The sequence below is a fragment of the Diabrotica virgifera genome, chromosome 4, assembly GCF_917563875.1.
Source record: "Diabrotica virgifera virgifera chromosome 4, PGI_DIABVI_V3a".
Lineage (NCBI taxonomy): Eukaryota > Metazoa > Arthropoda > Insecta > Coleoptera > Chrysomelidae > Diabrotica > Diabrotica virgifera.
The window spans coordinates 110,885,473-110,905,607 of record NC_065446.1 but is presented as its reverse complement, the minus strand read 5'-3'; the positions used below and the strand labels follow the sequence as shown (position 1 = coordinate 110,905,607).

Sequence of the window (20,135 nt, the reverse complement as noted above, 5' to 3'; positions counted from 1 at the left end):
GGGTTCATTGCATCGCGATGTTTTGCCTTAAAAGAGGCAGAATGTTTGTATTCCCTTCAGAGTTGTGACTGCATAATCTTCACTGATGATGCATAAGGATGCTGAAATAGTTGCTATATGGAGATGGTAGTCCAACTCTGAATCGAATATAAACAAAACCTGCCTTGAACCCTTTTTAATCTTTTTCATTTTACTCAGTATTTGAGTATTTAGAACCTGTCTTTCGGTCCTTTTCCTAGACGAAGAGAAGGTAAATGCGTGGCCTAAGTGTCCTCTATTTGCTTTCTCCTATTTCGTCGTCTCTATGTGATTATATATTGTAAAATCCGGAGATATGGGATGCAGCCAGAAAGCAGTTTATTAACGAAAAGTCTTAGATTTAAAATATTGTTTATTATATTTTTATTTCAATTATTCTAATTGTTTAAAAAGTAGTAAACTTTGTATCTGGGGCTTTTCGTTGTTTTCCTCGTAATAAAATTTTGGTTTTGAACAGTTTTATTCATGAAATAATCCCAACAAATTGCACTCGATCTCTAAAATTAATATAGAATTTTAGAGCTCTTGTGCAATTACTAGAAATCTAAATTAGACTGATAATTTTTGATAATTTCCCGTCGTCAAGTATATTACGTCAGATGCCCTTCGTTGCTATGAAAAAATACATTTAGTGACATTAATGACAATTAATGTTTTAAAAATTATAAAAGTGATGACTTTCAACCGTAAAGTATTTATAACAACTGTGTGTTTAATTGTACTAATTTGTACTTACATAAATAAATTACAATAAAATTTTGGTTTTGAACAGTTTTATTCATGAAATAATCGCAACAAATTGCACTCGATCTTTAAAATTCATATAGAATTTTTGCCCTAGTGACACTTTGACATAATTTGAAATTAAAACTGTCAAGGTGTCACTCGGGAAAAATTCAATAATGTTAGAGCTCTTGTGAAATTACTACTGATAAGTCGATGAAATAAAATTATTTTGACCTAATATTTAAAAGTCAGGTCAGTAGACAATTACAATGGTTTTGAATCGTCGTTATGGAAACCAATATCGTCGTCGTGGTGACCCATTATATTGAAAGTTTGGTTTTGACAACCTTGTCAAAGAATTAATTTGTGTATTTTCACTTCTAAATAAAAATTGATATAACTCTATTTTTTGTGGCTTTTTTCCAAACATACGGCCCTAGAAAAAATATTGTTCCTAACTCATGCGGAAAGTGTCTTCCCCGCACTCGACTGCTTGCCCGAACTCCGCTATCGCGTCGTTCGGGTCAACGGCAGTCTCGTGCGGGAATATATCACTTTCCGCACTAGTTAGGAAAATAACTATTTTGGTAAACAGTACCTTTTTAACCAACGCGCAACGGCTCAATATTAAATTAATGCATTTTCTATGTAATTCTTAATGAATATAGCAAAGTATAATGATAGTATCTTCTCCTCTTTTCTAGTGCCTACTCCACTAATGAAGGTTGGCTATAACCATTTCAAATTCGTCTCCACCTTCTACTTTTCTTAAAAGTGTCTGTGTAGTTAATCCAATCCATTCGCGAAAATTTTTCAGCCTGGATATTTGTCATCTACCATGACCATTTTCCCTTTGATTTTACCCTTCATAATCAGCTGCAGCAACTAGTACTTATTATTTCTAAGTATGTCCCCAAATAGGCTATCTTTCTCCTTTTAATGGTGATCAAAAGTTATCTTTCTCTTCCCATTCTATGCAACACCCTTTCGTTCGTAATATGATCGATCCATGGTATTTTCAAAATTCTCCTAAAAAGCCACGTCTCAGAAACTTACAGCTTTCCTCATGACGTCAACATTAACAGTCCAAGCTTCGGTACCATAAAGAATAATAGAGTGGATATAACATTTTACCATCCGATATCAGATTTGCAGATTGAACCTTTGGTTATTTATAAGTTTCCTCATCTTCAAAAAGGCTGCTCTTTATTGCTCTATTCTTCATCGAATTTCTGACTTCGAATTTAGATCTTCCGTAATCTAGACTCCTAAGAATTTTATTTTGTCCATTCGTTTAATATCTTCATTTATTATTGGGATCCTTAATATGACTTTACCCCTCTTACTGATAACCATTTGTTTTCTCTATGTTTATTGTTAAACCAAACTGTTACCTAGTATCACAAATTGTGTTTAGTAGCGTCTGCAAGTCTGCAGTGATGCTTTCGTATTTTCTGGACATTTACTGTACATTTCTACAGACTTCTTTTTTGTTTCGTATACGTCCACCACACGACCAAAATTCGAGATACGGACACACTGACCTAAAATAATTAATTTTAATTAAAGAAATTCATTTACGTAGAATTTCAACCATTTAATTAAATTCCACTGTGATCTCACTCTGTTTTATCTTTTTTAAATGTAACTTGATCAATATATTTCGTTTGAAAATTATTGATATCTAGCACTTTAAATATGAGTTTCATTGTGAATTTTTTTAAATTTCTTTTTCCTATGGATGCTATACAATGTGCAACTTCTCTCACTACTTACATACATTCAAAACGAACAATTTCTCAGGCAGTGAGAAAAGTCGGCCATTGCAGTGAGAAATATTTTTTCTCTCGGGTTCTCCTATGGTTTACATACATATGGTTGCCGTTTCCATGGTAACATACACAATACAAACACAATAATTAATGTTGTCAAAAAAATGTGTTGAAGCAAATCTTACCAGGAATTACCTTTCAAAGCTGCTCAAAAATAACTGTTAATTAGAATATCAAATAAATAACGAAAGTATTCTTGTTCTCATGATCATTTTTCAGTGCGTCACAGTTTTTCGATTTCTCTCTAATGAATTAAGTTAGATGAGACGGAAAAAGAGGTAGCTCCGTGATTAAACACAAAAATAATGCAGCATTACAATGGTTATGTACCTAAGATGTCTATTCCTAACCTACGTTTAATTCGTTGATATTTAGAATGCGCGTTTTTTCTAGCCAAACAAATACAATGTCTATTAAGCTAGAAAGACCATTTCATAAGGGAGCCATGAGACACACCCCATATTTTTTTGCTATTTTATTGCTAATTTATTACGCAAATTAAAAATTTATTGCTTCATCCCCTTCAGAGAAACAGGTGGCCATTCCAGCTTAATATTAAGCTAGAAAGGCCAACATTCATATATCCGAAACGAAAGTAGATAGAGAGTTGCTTCCGGTGGTCTATTTTATTGCTAATTAATTGCTAATTTATTACGCAAAACAAAAATTTATTGCCTCATCCCCTTCAGAGAAACTGGTGGCCATTCCAGCTTAATATTAAGCTAGAAAGGCCAACATTCATATATCCGGAACGAAAGTAGATAGAGAGTTGCTTCCGGCGGCTTATTTTATTGCTAATTAATTGCTAATTTATTACGCAAAACAAAAATTTATTGCTTCATCCCCTTCAGAGGTGGTCATTCCAGCTTAATATTAAGCTAGAAAGGCCAACATTCATATATCCGGAACGAAAGTAGATAGAGTGTTGCTTCGGGTGGCCTATTTCATTGCTAATTAATTGCTAATTTATTACGCAAAACAAAAATTTATTGCTTCATCCCCTTCAGAGAAACAGGTGGCCATTCCAGCTTAATATTAAGCTAGAAAGGCCAACATTCATATATCCGGAACGAAAGTAGATAGAGAGTTGTTTCCGGTGGCCTATTTTATTGCTAATTAATTGCTAATTTATTACGCAAAACAAAAATTTATTGCTTCATCCCCTTCAGAGAAACAGGTGGCCATTTCAGCTTAATATTAAGCTAGAATAGCCAACATTCATATTTCCGGAACGAAAGTAGATATAGGGTAGCTTCCGGCGGCATATTTTATTGCTAATTAATTGCTGAAAGATTGGGTTTACAAGAATTTACAAACTCACCCCCTTCAACCCCTACCGTTATCATCATTCCCCGGAATCCACAAAAAGTGAAAATAACCAGTTTAAAGAGCTAAAACCAAGTACGTATTTTTTGCTCATTAATTACTACATGTCTAAGCCAAAAATGAATGTTTTGCTTCCTCCTCTAACGAGCCACAATGGCTGCAGCGCAGCGGTTTAATACTTAAGGCTGCAAAACTCAACACTCCTATTTCAGGAAAGAAAGCAGATAGAGGGTCGCTTCTGGCGGCATATTTAATTTTTAATTAATTGCTGAAAGATGGGTTATACCAGTATTTACAAACTCACCCCCTCTAACCCCTACCGTTATCATCGTTCCACGGATTTCACAAAGCGTGAAAATAATCAGTTTAAAAACTTAAAACCAAGTGGGTATTTTTTTCTAATTAACGGCTGCAGGTCTACGCCAAAAACCAATTTTTTGCTTCATCCCCTAACGAGAAACAGTGGCTACTGCGGTTTAATTCTTAAGCTACAATACCTAACACTCCTATTTCAAGAACGAAAGCAGATAGAGCGACCCTCTATCTGCTTTCGTTACTGAAATAGGAGAATTGAGTGTTGTAGCTTAAGTATTCAACCGCAGTAGCCATGTTAACTGGTTAGGGGATGAAGCGATAAAATCAAATTTGGCGTAGACCTGCAGCAGTTGCTTAGGAAAAAAATACCCACTTGGTCTTAGATTTTTAAACTGGTAATTTTCACTTTCTGTGAAATCCGTTGAGCGATGACAATGGTAGGGGTTGGACGGGATGAGTTTGTAAATTCTGGTATACCTAATCTTTCAGCAATTAATTAGCAATAAAATATACCGCCGAAAGCTACTCTCTATCTACTTTCTTTCCAGAAATATGAATGTTGGCTCTTCTAACTTAATATTAAGCTAGAATTGCCACCTGTTTCTCTGAAGGGGTTGAAGCTATAAATTTGTAATTTGCGTAATAAATAAGCAATTAATTAATAATAAAATAGGCCGCCAGAAGCGACGCTTAATATGTTTTCGTTACTGAAACAGGAGAATTGAGTGTTGTAGTATTCAACCGCATTAGCCATTGTTGCTCGTTAGGGGATGAAGCAATAAAATCGTTTTTGGTGTAGACCTGCAGCAGTTGCTTAGGAAAAAAATACCCACTTGGTCATAGGTTTTTAAACTAGTAATTTTGACTTTCTGTGAAATCTGGGGAATGAGAACAACGGTGGGGGTTGGAGGGGGTGTGTTTGCAAATTGTTGTATACCATATCTTTCAGAAATTAATTAGCAATAAAATATGCCGCTGGAAACGACCCTCTATCTGTTTTCGTTCCTGAAATAGGAGTGTTGGGTATTGTAGCATAAGGATCAAACCGCAGTAGCCATTGTTTCTCGTTAGGGGATGAAGCAAAAAAATGGTTTTTGGCGTAGACCTGCAGCTCTTAATTAGAAAAAAGTACCCACTTGGTTTTAAGTTTTTAAACTGATTATTTTCACTCTTTGTGAAATCCGTGGAACGATGATAACGGTAGGGGTTGGAGGGGGTGAGTTTGTAAATTCTGGTATACCCCATCTTTCAGCAGTTAATTAAAAATTAAATATGCCTCCAGAAACGACCCTCTATCTGCTTTCTTTCCTGAAATAGGAGTGTTGAGTATTGTAGCCTTAAGTATTAAACCGCAGTAGCCATTGTGGCTCGTTAGGGGAGGAAGCAAAAAATTCATTTTTGGCTTAGACCTGTAGCAATGAATAAGCAAAAAATACATACTTGGTTTAGCTCTTTAAACTGGTTATTTTCACTTTTTGCGGATTCCGGGGAATGATGATATCGGTAGGGGTTGAAGGGGGTGAGTTTGTAAATTCTTGTAAACTCAATCTTTCAGCAATTAATTAGCAATAAAATAGGCCACTGGAAGCAACTCTCTATCTACTTTCGTTCCGGATATATGTATGTTGGCCTTTCTAGCTTAATATTAAGCTGGAATGGCCACCTGTTTCTCTGAAGGGGATGAAGCAATAAATTTTTGTTTTGCGTAATAAATTAGCAATTAATTAGCAATAAAATAGGCCACCGGAAGCAACTCTCTATCTACTTTCGTTCCGGATATATGAATGTTGGCCTTTCTAGCTTAATATTAAGCTGGAATGGCCACCTGTTTCTCTGAAGGGGATGAAGCAATACATTTTTAATTTGCGTAATAAATTAGCAATAAAATAGCAAAAAAATATGGGGTGTGTTTCATGGCTCCCTTATGAAATGGTCTTTCTAGCTTAATAGACATACAAATACACGTATTACGAACATTTGACGAACACTTCGTCCATTTTGGCCATTTTTTAGAAGTGTAAAAGAGTCAAGTGACGGTTATTTGTCAGGTCAGTATTTTGTGTACCTGTCATTTTGAAATTTCGAATTCGACTTCCCTTGTGTTTCATAACGTTTTTGTGCATTATTTTGTGTTTTGGTTTAGAATTTAGTTCGTTAAAAGTTAGTTTTGTATTTTGGTTTAGAATTTAGTTCGTTAGAATAAATATATTCTAATACTCCAGGTTATTATGCAAGAAAAAGATCTATAGTAAGTAGACGTAACTCATGGCTGAAGAACCTTAGGAACTGGTTTGGATGTAATAACAATGAATTATTTAGAGCTGCGGTTTCAGAAATAAAGATCGCTCTGATGATTGCCAACTTTTGAAGCGGAGACAGCACCTAGAGAAGAAGATAAAAACACAGTTTATGGATAGTTTTGTGTCATTTTTTAATGTCCATATTTATAAATTTAATGAAAAGTATTGTTTACTTTTTAATTTTATTCTCCTTTATAAAAAATACCTACATGTTAACATATTGTGTAAAAATCAAATCTACTAAATTACTAATTAGTTTAATTCCACAAGCTTTTCACCTATGGCTAAGTACGATTCTGGCATCTGTCAGATTCGTCAATAATTACATGAAATAAGTCTCGACACACCCAATACAGTATATGACGTCATAATTAATGACACACTGAAAAATGATCATGAGAACAAGAATATATAAATCTTAAGAATATTAAATACCTACATGTATACGTGTTTTATTTCAATTTATGCATATAATATACCTAAAAGTACCTAAATTATTTAATTTTGAAATTTGAACTCTTGACAAAACCGCATCCATAGAAAAAGTACAGTGTACAACACATGAGGAAATGCCATATTTCTCCCTCTCTTGATTTGCGGCCCTCGCTTCGTGCCTCGGCTCGTGCCAACAAACTTCTGCGCTCGTGATAAATATGTCTTTTTTCTCACTTGTTGCACAATATACTATTTTCTACGGCCGTGCTAAAACAACCACTTTCGCGCACGCATTTCGTTTCCGAAAGTTGCACTTTCCCGCATGGCGTGCGGGAAAGTAGAATACCTTTTAATATGGCATTATAATATACTATAATACATGCAATAAACCAATATTTAGACATTATTTACTAATTTATTTCAAATGTATCTTATTGTGTCCAGGTTTTTATGAAATTAACGCAATAATTCGATGAAATAATAGTATATTGTACAACAAGAGAGAAAAAAGACATATTGCTCACGAGCGCAGAAATTTGTTGGCACGAGCCGAGGCACGAGGCGAGTGCCTCAAATCAAGCGAGGGAGAAATATGTCATTTTCTCACGTGTTCTACACTGTAATTTTTCTACGGATGCGTTTTTGTCAAGAGTTCAAACTTCAAAATTAAATAATGTAGGTGCTTTTATGTAGATTATATGCCAAAAATTAAATAAAATACATATTGTATACATATGTGGGTAATATTTAATATTCTTAATATTTATATACTTTTATTTATTTTAAATTATAGTTACCAGTTATATTTAAACAGTTTGGAAAGGTAATTCCTTGTAAATTTTGATTTGACACATTTTATTTGACAATAATATTTATGTTTGTATTGTGCATGTTGCCATAGAAACCACGATTCTACGTATGGAATCCGTGATAAAATATTTCTCACTGCAATGGCCGACTTTTCTCACAGCCTGAGAAGTTGTTCGTTTTGAATGAATGTAAGTAGTAAGAGAAGTTGCACATTGTATAGCATCCATAGAAAAAATTATTTTGACATAATATTTAAAAGTCAAATCAGTAGACAATTACAATGGTTTTGAATTGTCGTCATCTTCGTCGTGGTAACCCATTATATTGAAAGTTTGGTTTTGACAACCTTGTCAAAGAATTAATTTGTGTATTTTCACTCCTAAATAAAAGTTGAATTAACTCTATTTTTGTATTTTTTTTTTTCAAACGTACGGCCCTAGAAAAAATATTGTTCCTAACTCATGCGGAAAGTGTCTTCCCCGCACTCGACTTCTTGCCCGATCTCCGCTATCGCGTCGTTCGGGTCAACGGCGGTCTCTTGCGTGAAAGTATCACTTTCCGCACTAGTATGGAAAATAACTATTTTCTGCACGTCTTGTTTTCATTTCGTTTTTTTCCGTGATGGTAATAGGAAAAAAGTCCAGATCGACGAGCGGGAAGAGGCAGCAAAACGTCTGCAAAATTTGGGAATCGAAATGTATCCCAAGTGAAGAAAAGGAAAAAGCCTTTTTACAATACAGAACACAACAAACGAGCAGACAACTACTATTAATGAATTAGAAATGAAACGAATATGTAAGTCAGACAAATAAAAACATCACTGGCAGAGCTTCTCAAAACAGATGGAACACGATTTAGAAAAAAATGAACAAACTAATAAAAACAAGACACATTCAGAGGAAAACATGATCTACTTTCAAACCCTATTTGCTAATAGTGACAAGAATTAATCAGCATACCCGAACTGTTGACAAACGAAGAAATAAGCATTTAGGAGGAAGAGGTTAAGGAAGCATTAAGGAAATTAATAGATAGAAAATCACCAAACTGACCAAACCAGATCTGATGAGATCTGAACAAGCAACTATTAAAACTAATCCAAAATAGAACAAAACAGAATACCATAAAAATGGAGATTAAGGAATCTAATACCTACAACACTAAAACTAACAACAAGTGATAAAAAAGAAACTTAATGGAATTATGTGTAATACTAGAAGAAGAACAACAAGGTTTTAGATGGGGAAGATCATGCACCGACGCTATATTGATAATGAGTTAATGAGGCAGGTTCAAGAGAAGTCAATAGAAATTAAAATATAACAAACCGGCATATTTATGTTTTGTGCACCTTAAGAAGGCATTTAATGGGCTCAAATTAAAGGGCTTAATCCACTCATTTTACGCAAGAGGGATACCTAGAGGAATAATCAAAACGATCGAAAATATCTACCCAAAACAACAAAGTAAAAGTAAAAGCAGAAGAAGATCTAACCTAAGAAGAAGACCCAATTGAAGCTGACAATGAGATAAGACAGGGAAATTCTCTATTGTGCAGACTCATCATGAATGAAATAATAAAAAAGTTTTTTTTTCGCTGATTCTGGCCTTGGTTTAGAACTAGAACCATTAGCCACGTAATTGCATAACTTATCACTAACTCAAGTGTAATGTGTAGTGTGTGTGTTGAGTAAGTGTCTTGTTACTTTGCAAAGTCGACGTCATTGTCTTTTGCAAAGAGACGGTAATTGTATCCGAACGTCTGCGGTCCCTCTGGTGAGTACCGATCCCACAAGGACAGCAAATATTTTCATCTATTAATTTATAATAAATGAAAAAATTCCTGACCCTGGTGAGATTCGAACTCACTACCATTCGGAACTTTCGATCCAAAGGTTAGGCGCTCTTACCACTGAGCCACAGAGGGGGTTAATAAAAAAAAGTAATAATTAATAAAAAAAAATGATATTAAATGGAAGATAAATAACTTAAAATATTCTGCTGTGTATGTGTAAGTACATAGACGATGCAATACAACCTCTTAAAGTGAAGGTGATTAACAATGTATGCTGCACCAATTTAAAACCGCTATAAAATTTAACATGATAATTTCACCCAAAAAAAGACAGATGGCATGGTTATAACAGCAAATCCATCAAGACGTAAATTAGAGCTGGAGTACCTATACAGCGTGATTGATTAGTGGAGTAAATCCCAATAGATCCGCTATAGTAATAGATAGCAATAAAAGTTAATAACAAAAATTTTAGCCACCTTTGAGCTTCACATTACAAAATTAGTTAGAATGTTACAGGGTGTTCGATAACACAGTGGCAGATCAAAATTATGTATTTTTAAATGGAACAACCTATATTTTATTTTAAATTCGATATCCTGTTAACCTCTCCATCACAAAAATATAAAGGTTTGTTATGTTATACAGGGTATCTACAAAGTTATGACCAATTTTATACGAAAATCGTAACCAGTTCAACTAAATAAAAATAAGCAAAACAGCAATGGTTTGTTAATGCCATATTTTTTGCGTATTGTCAAAATTTTCAGGAATGATTGATATTGCTAATTTTCTTTATATCATATACATGGTGAGTCAAAACGCAAGTACATTATTTTCTCAGTAATTTTAAATGGAACACCCTGTATTTTATATCACTACTGAAAAGTACCAGTACCGTACTTTAATTTTTAGATAACATTTTCTATGTCTAAATTTATTAGTTTTCGAGATATTTTCATTTTTCAATGGACCAGTAGCGTGGCCACCCAAATCACCAGAATTTAATAAACTGGATTGATTTTTTTGGGGTTACGTTAATAATGAAATTTTTAAAATATCTCCAACAACAAGGGATGAGATGAAAAATAGAGTACAAGGTGTATTTCGATGTGTTAATTTACAAATGCTTCGTAGAGTAAGTAGCTCATTCAATGATCGTTTTTAGGCGTGCATAAATGTGTTAGGAGGTAATTTTGAACACCTTTTATGTAATTAAATATTAAAAATATGTTATTAAAAGTAGCTTCTAATTTGTCCAAACATGTTTTTTGTGCAAAATGTATTACTGATAAATTATGTTTCGTTCTTTATTTATTACATTTACAGCTGGTTCCTAAAAAAACTGATACGACTCTTAGTAAAATTTGATCATTTTGAGCAGTGTATTTAATTGATCTGACATTATAATATATTTAATATGACACACAAATAATAAAATAAACAAACAACAAACAACCAATTACATATGTGAATTCATAAATTATGATAATTATTAAGGTCTAAATTTTGATATTTTTTTTTAATTCCTGCAATTTTATAAACAGTATATAAATGATAGTTTTTACATAAAATAGGGTTGTTTTTATTATGTTTATTATTATTAAGGAGTAAAATAAACGACTTGACTCGAGAATATATTAAATTTAAAGATTTGGCAGTGACAATGACAGTATGTATATAATAAACTATTTATCTTTCAAAATACACTGCTCAATTTTCTACAAAATACGCTTTAAGAGTCGTATCAGTTTTTTTAGGAACCAGCTGTACATAAAAAAGTAGTGTTTAATTGTCTTCACAAAATGTTGTATTTTGTGTTCGTGTGTTTTTTTAAGTTTATTACTAATTTTCTTTGTTTATTTGTTGCATTTACATAAAAAAGTAGTTTTTAATTGTTTCAAAAATGTTGCATGTTGTGGTTGTGTTCTTTTTTGTAAAATGTATTACCAATAAATTATTTTTATTTCTTAATTTACTACAAATCAGTAATCGTCAATTGTCAATTCAGTCATGGCTTACTTAACATTTAGATAAAAGACACCTAAAATAATTTTCTCTGAAAAATGAAAATATCTCGAAAACTAATAAATTTGGACATAGGGAACGTTATACAAAAATTAAAGTACGGTGATGTAGCTTTTTAATAATGATATAAAATACATGGTGTTCTATTTAACATTACTGAGAAAATAATGTACTTACGTTATGACTCACCCTGTATTTGATATAAAGAAAATTAGAAATGTCAATAATTCTTGAAAATTTTGATAATAAATAAAAAAATATGCCATTAATAAACCATTGTTGTTGTGCTTATTTTTATTTATACAGGGAGTTGAACTTGTTACGATTTTCATAAAATATTGGTTATAAATTTGTAAATACCCTGTATAACATAAGAAACCTTTATATTTTTGTGATGAAGAAGTTAACAGAATTTCGAATATAAAATAAAATACAGGGTGTTCTATTTAAAAAAAACATAAGTATGGTCTGCCGCGGTGTTATCGAACACCCTGTAACATTCTAACTAATTTTGTAATGTGAAGCTCAAAGGTGGCTAAAATTTCTGTTATTAACTTTTATTGCTATCTATTACTATAGCGGAGCTATTGAGCTTTACCCCACTAATCAATCAACCTGTAGACTAAAATGTACTTCCAAATACTTTTAAAATACAAAAAGTTTGAGTATTAAAAAAAATTATACAGCTATCTAAAAAAACTTGACATGAAATAGATAGAAACCAAAATATAAATGACAGGCGAGCCCAAGCGAGTATTTTTGCAGTTACTCGAGCGCGTCAGAAAATCACATGGGAAGAAATCACCTTGTACCCTGTAAATGTACCCCTACCATGTATTAGCTCTTAATACAGGAGAGTTCGTTAAGGAGGGCCCGAAAAAAAATCTATTCTTAGAAAAAATCGAAATTGTAAGATTAAGATAAGGTAAGTTAAGTACATGCAGAACAGTGTATATTTCAAAATTCTAACAATTTGAGTCGGGTGTAAGGAAATGGGTGAGTCACAAAGTTTTACGAAAATAAAGCGAATATTTCGCGAAATGAGAGTAAGATCGAAAGATTAAAAAATACTTTTTAATATTTTTCAAAAATCTATCGAATGATACCAAATACGAGCCCCCACGAAGAGGGGTGAGGGATAACTATAAAATTTTAAATAGGAACCTCCGATATTTGGCGAAATGAACATCAGATGAAAAAAACTGAAAAATAGGTAAAAAAAAATAAATAAAAATAAAAATAAAATGTATACCATTTTTATTCATTCAGTTGCGGTGCGAAACCAAAACTGTCTTAATTTTCACTCAGATCAGAGAGTGCAGCCAGCACTCTTATCGACGATTTCACCTCTTGTTAGAGGTTCATCAGAGACTGCATAGGCTGCTTTTCTCTGGCCCAGGTAAAAATTTTCGACATATCCATCTCCCACCGCAACTGACGAGATGGTAGTGGGTGCCTAGCGGCATCTGCTAAATAAAAGACTAAGTTTTTCAACCTAATAAAAATATTTGTAAATTAAATATTTTTAAAAGATTTTTAATTGAAAAACTTTATTGGCCCATTTCCTGGTGACAACTTTAAACTAACCCCCACCCCACTTCAGTGTGTAGTCGTCTTTGATTTAGTCGATAGATTTCCAAAAGAAAAACATTGAACACCTATTTTTCAAAAAAAAAAAGACTAAGTTTTTCAACCTAATAAAAATATTTGTAAATTAAATATTTTTAAAAGATTTTTAATTGAAAAACTTTATTGGCCCATTTCCTGGTGACAACCTCCAAGGCTTCTACAATATGCAAGCACATGGATGCTGCAGTGAAGAGTAAAGGGAAGGAATTCTACACTATGCAATTCACAACCCCCGTCTGCAGCATGGTAAAGTTCCAACGGAAAATGGACCTAGTTACTCTATAGGAGTAATACTAATATAAAAATAATGTATACCATTTTTATTCATTCAGTTGCGGTGCGAAACCAAAACTGTCTTAATTTTCACTCAGATCAGAGAGTGCAGCCAGCACTCTTATCGACGATTTCACCTCTTGTTAGAGGTTCATCAGAGACTGCATAGGCTGCTTTTCTCTGGCCCAGGTAAAAATTTTCGACATATCCATCTCCCACCGCAACTGACGAGATGGTAGTGGGTGCCTAGCGGCATCTGCTAAATAAAAGACTAAGTTTTTTATATTTTTATATTATATTAGAGTATTTTTATATTAGTATTACTCCTATAGAGTAACTAGGTCCATTTTCCGTTGGAACTTTACCATGCTGCAGACGGGGGTTGTGAATTGCATAGTGTAGAATTCCTTCCCTTTAGTCTTCACTGCAGCATCCATGTGCTTGCATATTGTAGAAGCCTTGGAGGTTGTCACCAGGAAATGGGCCAATAAAGTTTTTCAATTAAAAATCTTTTAAAAATATTTAATTTACAAATATTTTTATTAGGTTGAAAAACTTAGTCTTTTTTTTTTTGAAAAATAGGTGTTCAATGTTTTTCTTTTGGAAATCTATCGACTAAATCAAAGACGACTACACACTGAAGTGGGGTGGGGGTTAGTTTAAAGTCTTAAATAGGAGGCCCCATTTTTGACTGCACATTTGGTTCCTTACGTAAAAATAAGCCACTTTTATTCGAGACATGTTTTCGAAATATGGATAGATAGCGCTATAATCGGAAAAATCGATTGTTAGAAATGGAAAATTAGATTAAAAAATGGAAAGCCCCCACCAAATTGAAAACCTTTAATTAACTTTTTTGGTTTTAGGACCTAATCTTCCCACCCAATAGGACCCATTGCGCTCGATTAACTGTAAATTTAGCATACTTGTCTTCCCTACTAAAATATGACATATTTATGGATAAAACTAAAATTTTAAAAACAGTGAAAAAGATACTATGTGGGATTATTCAATGAAAATAATATTCATCATTTCCATGGCAATGGAATTTATTAAAGCTTTTTCTACATTCCAATATTGTGATAATTCCCATGTACAAATATTTACGTTTGGTTCTTTTATAAACATATTTTCTAAAATACAAAATGATGTATGTGATCAAAAACCTATTTCAAAATATTATGGCTACTATTATTTAATTCGTACAAGAGGATGATTTTCATTTACCGGGAGTATCATTGAAATTTTTTTTTCATTTAACAGGCCTGTCGATTCTCGATGCGATTATGTAGGTATGCCTATGAAATATTTTACAATGATGAGCGCGCTAGTAACCGGCAAAATAACGCAAAAGATGGAAAACATAATACATTATGAAATAAAAAGAGATGAAACTATTAGAGGTAGAAATTATCGATATAAACGTAAAAATTAACATTACATTACATAGTTTCCCACCTTTAGACGTATGGGAGGAATATGGTAACTGTCACTGTTACAGGAGAATTTTATAAAACACTCCTGCCACAGACCTCTAAAGGTGGGAAACTATGTAATATAATGTTAATTTATACTTTTATATCGATAATTTCTACCTCTAATAGTTTCATCTCCTTTTATTGCACAATGTATTATGTTTTTAATCTTTTCGTTATTTTTCCCGGTTATTAGCGCTCTCATCACTATACAGAGGGACAACAAATGACGTTGGAACCTACAAGACTAGAAATTACCATAAACGAAGAAGTTCACGAAAGTAAGCATGAAGTATAAAAAAGACTTTGTTACTCATGTTGCCAAAAAACATTAATTAACAAAATTATAAGACACCAGGAAAGAACGATAATGAACAAAAGCAAGATAAGAAAAAACTAGAACACTACAGAGATGATAATTCGCTAGTACTACCCTGAAATTTACAACGAAAATTTTTATAGAGAACGAATAAATCGAACAAATAAGAGAAGAGATGCACGAACTAATAATAACGAAACACAGTCAGAAGGAAACATGGGCAGACTACTTATGATCTCTATTTACTATAGGTGACGATAATGAACCACCAATGCCTGAAGTTACGGCAAACGAAGAAATAAACATTGAGGAGAGAGAGGCAAAGGAAGTATTAAGGAAATTAAAAAATAGAGAGTCACCAGGACAAGACAGAATACTGAATGGACTCCCAAGGTACGGGGGACAAGATCTGATCAAACAACTCTTAAATCTAATACAAAATATAATACTACAAAAGGGAATACCGCAAGAATGGAGATCACGCATCCAAATACGTCTCTTCAAAATGGGAGACAAATTGGACCCGGAGAATTACACAGGAATTAACTTATTAAACACAATATTAAAATTAACAACCAAAGTGATAACAAACAAACTGAATGAAATTATAACATGGGCAGAAGAACAACAAGGCTTTAGGTCGGGAAGATTATGCACCAACGCTATAAAATTTTAATGAGGCAAGTCAATAGGAATCATTAGAATAAAACACATTGGCCTATTTATGTTGAGCGGGCCTTCAGAAGGCGTTTGACAGGATCGACTTAGAGGAAATAATCAATTTGTTGTATGTAAATTTGTTGTAAAATACAATAAAAGTAAAAGTAGAAGATGAACTAACTGACTTAATTGAAGCTGGAAATGAGATAAGACAGGGGAATTCCCTGAGTCCTTTATTGTTTAAATAAAGGACTATAAGAAAATAATAAAAAAATAAGAACTAAAAAAAGGATATCAAATGAGAGAAAACAACTTAAATAATCTGCTATGTAAACGATGCAATACTAATCTCTAAAAGTAAAGATGATTAATTTACAACGTATGCTACACCAATTTAATATAACCGCCAGAACACTTAACATGTCGATGTCTCTAAAAAAGACAAAATGCATGGTTATAACTGGAAGTCTAATAAGACGTTAATTAGAGTTGGGGGGTCAGAAAATATAACAACTTATGGAGTTTAAATACATTGACATCACACTATCTAGCTACGGAAAGCTCGAAACAGAAGTGGAAGATCAAGTGAATTGAGCAAACAGATTTTACAAAACAATAATCAGACCAATAATGACTTAGAAAACCCTTATAAAAATCGATGGTAAGACACTATGGGACAGAGTTAGAACAACAAATATACGACAGAGATGCAAGATGGAGAAGAGCAGGGACTGGTTAAGAGAAAGGACCGATCATATAAGCCCAATGACAACAATCGAGTAGTAAAGATGGAAAGAGGCAGTTTGGCAATAGGAAAACTATTAGTGGGATGACCACCAAAACGATGGAACTATAAATATGTTACTGTGGACACGTTAAAAAACAAAATTAACTAAAATATTATTTAGTTCAGAGAAATAAGGAAAAAAAATATCCTGTTGGTGACACAACCCTCTCCAGGCCGAAATCAAATTTTTTGAGTAGTATGGACATCTATACAGTGCTAGTCAAAAGTCCGTACCCCCCCTCTTATCTTTTGTACGGTTACACCTATAATAGTGAAATTTGGAGGGAGGAAATAAACGGACGTAAGCTTCTTAACTAGTCATGACAGGTGACGTAATAGTGACAGATGACGTTACAGAGCCACTGTGACCGATAATTTTAAATGGGATCTTATGGTAAGTGATACCTCGTTTGAAAGGTATTTAAAATACCTATTCAGTCACACTAATTTTTTTGGGTTTAAGTTAATTTGGATTTTGGTGAATAAATTAAATAAATATAATATTGTAGTTTTGAATTTAATTAATAAAAATTCAAATGTCCGTCTATGGATTTTTTGTCAGAAAAGTTGACGTTTTTGAATTGTCTAGTAGTTTTTACGTCAACGTCAACCTGTTTGACAAGTAATCATAGGCGGAATTTTGAATTTTTATTAATTAAATGCGAAACTACAATTTTATATTTATTTCATTTATTCATCAAAATTAGCTTAAACTCAAAAAAAATTAGTATAACTGAATAGGTATTTTCAATACCTTTCAAACGAGTTATCACTTGCCATAAGGTCCCATTTAAAATTATCGGTCACAGTGGCTCTGTAACGTCATCTGTCACTATTACGTCACCTGTCATGACTAGTTCAGAAGCTTACGTCCGTTTATTTCCTCCCTCCAAATTTCACTATTATTGGTATAACCGTTCAAAAGATATGAGGGGGGGTACGGACTTTTGACTAGCACTGTATAAATAACCTATATGTTTCTGGCAGCCGATTTTAATGATATACATAGTTATAAACAAATAAAGATCAAAACACGGTAAATTTTTGCTTTTTTCGTCTATTACCAAAAAGTTAAGTATTTTAAACAAATTTGAGAGTAAGAAGTAAGCTTCAATAAGAGCGTAAGAAGAGTAAGAGTAAGCTTCAATACGGCGTTCGCTGAATATGTCTGTCCTTATTGGTTGCTTAGAAAATTGCAAAATAAATCATAAATTTTGAGTTTTTATAAATATTCATAACTTATGTAAAAATTAACTTATAACCTTTTTATTACACGGAGGGCTGAGACTTCTGGTCTAAATCTTATAAGTCTTAAATCGTACCCTAAATTTCAAAGCAATTGGTCGAATAATTTAAAAGTTATTTAATTTGTTTATCCCAAATTAATTTTTTTTAAAGACTATAAGTCAGAAAGTGATGAAGTTACATTAATACTTTGGATAGTTTATGAAAGAAGAAGATTTAGACTATTCATTTAATTAAAAAAAATGACAAAAAATAATTCTAAATATTTCAAAATTATTTTGCAAGAACGTGTGAATTAAAAAAGGGAGGGGTGCTAACTTCGTCCCTAATTGTTCTAGGACAATAATTGATTTCTTGCTAAATGTGTATAAAAATTCAGTCTTTCTAAGTATGAAAAAATGATTTTTTAACGGGTAACGGTTAAAAAGTTATTCTAATTGTTTATAAGGAAGCAAAAAATCGATATGTATTTGCAAAATAATTTTACACTGTTTAAAATTACTTTTTGTCATTTTTTTAAATTACGTTAATGGTATAAATGTTCTTCTCTCATAAACTGTCCGAAGTATTATTGTAACCTAATAATTTTCTGACTTATAGTGTTGCAAAAAAATGAATTTGGGGTAAACAAATTAAATAACTTTTAAACTATTTGACCAATTGCTTTAAAATTTAAAATATTATTTAAACACAAGAATTTATCCGACGCCCTGAAGGGCACTAAGGATTATGAGAAAGAAGAAGAAGAAACACAAGAATTATCAGCATTCCTTGTAACAAGAAGGTTGTAACTTAATTTTTACATAAGTTATGAACATTTATATAATCTCAAAATTTATGACTTATTTTGCAATTTTCTAAGCAACAAATAAGGATAGATCTATTCAGCAAACGCCATATTGAAGTTTTTTATATGGTTTATGAGTTTCTTATTCTCAAATTTGTTTAGAATGCTTCATTTCTTAGTAATAGACGAAAAAAGCTAAAATTTACCTTTTTTTGATATTGATTTGTTTATAACTATGTATATCATCAAAATCGGCTGCAGGAAACATATATATGTTATTAATATAGATGTCCATAATATTCAAAAAATTTGGTTTCGGCCTGGAGGGGGACGTGTCACAAGAAAAATATTATTTCTCTGGACTAATTATGCATATATTTTAAATTATGCAGGAATAATTTTTATATCCAAATACAATTAAGATTTTAAATAAACCATTCTACTTAAAATAAAATATTCTACTGTAAACAATTATCTAGCCTGCATAAGTTAATAAGATCCTTCGTTACATTATTTTTAAAAATAAAATCAAAGGTCATAGGTTATTTTAACCCTTAATTATTCCACCTGTTTCTTATCATGTACATCTTAGAAACTTACCGCCACAATAGGCCTGAATAGCAAAAATCCATACCACAAAAATGTCCTTCATAATTCCAACGGTGAATTGTCTAAAGTTATTCACGTCATTACATAAAAAAACTCAATAAACAAATATACCCGAGTCACGCGACCGCAAAATTTGCCGCCAAAACAAAGCTTTCGGTGCTTATTCGAAAGCCTCAACGGAGCTTTAAAGCGAGTCAGACAGTGAAGTGAGCGTCGGAACGTTAGAATCCTGCTAGTCCTGTTGGACCGCCATTGCGCTTGTGCTCGCAGGAGTTGCGAAGAACGAAGTTTTTGTCTGCGGTTGGTGCAACAGCACTGGCGAAAACTTTTAAAAGCTTCGTTTTTTAAACAGCTTTGACATGGGAAAGAAGTTTAAGTTTCAAATTGCCGGTATTCATCAGCTAACTGTGCAGCTGTAAATATATACAGCAAAGATGCATTGAGGCGGACGTCACTAATTTACTAAATATATTACTAAATATATTTTGAACTAGGTAGTCTTAGGGCCGGTATTTCCAACCTCACTTAAGCCAAAGCTTACTTTAAGCCTTTGCTTAAGCTTAGTTGCCTGTATTTCCACTTCAATTTGAGGCTTAAGCCTAGGCTTAAACCAAATAATTTTAAGCTCGCGCGGGACTTGGTTTAAGCCTTTGCTTAAAATTTGTTTTCTGTTTTTTGAGGTTATTTCTATAAATTATTAATTAGAAAGTTATTTTGAAAACCAACTTTTGAGTAATGTAATAAC

The 20,135-nt window shown here is 32.6% G+C and overlaps 1 protein-coding gene across 1 annotated transcript in view; it reads right to left on the bottom strand.

Annotated features, from left to right (window-relative positions):
* Positions 1 to 19,595, bottom strand: part of LOC114341076 (melanoma receptor tyrosine-protein kinase) — a 735,210-nt gene extending 715,615 nt beyond the window's left edge. Inside the window, exon 1 of the mRNA XM_050649582.1 lies at positions 19,382 to 19,595. Within this exon, the coding sequence (XP_050505539.1) occupies positions 19,382 to 19,433 (52 nt within the window). The 5' untranslated portion in view covers positions 19,434 to 19,595. The remainder of the gene's footprint in view (positions 1 to 19,381) is intronic.
* Positions 19,596 to 20,135: the final 540 nt, after the last annotated feature.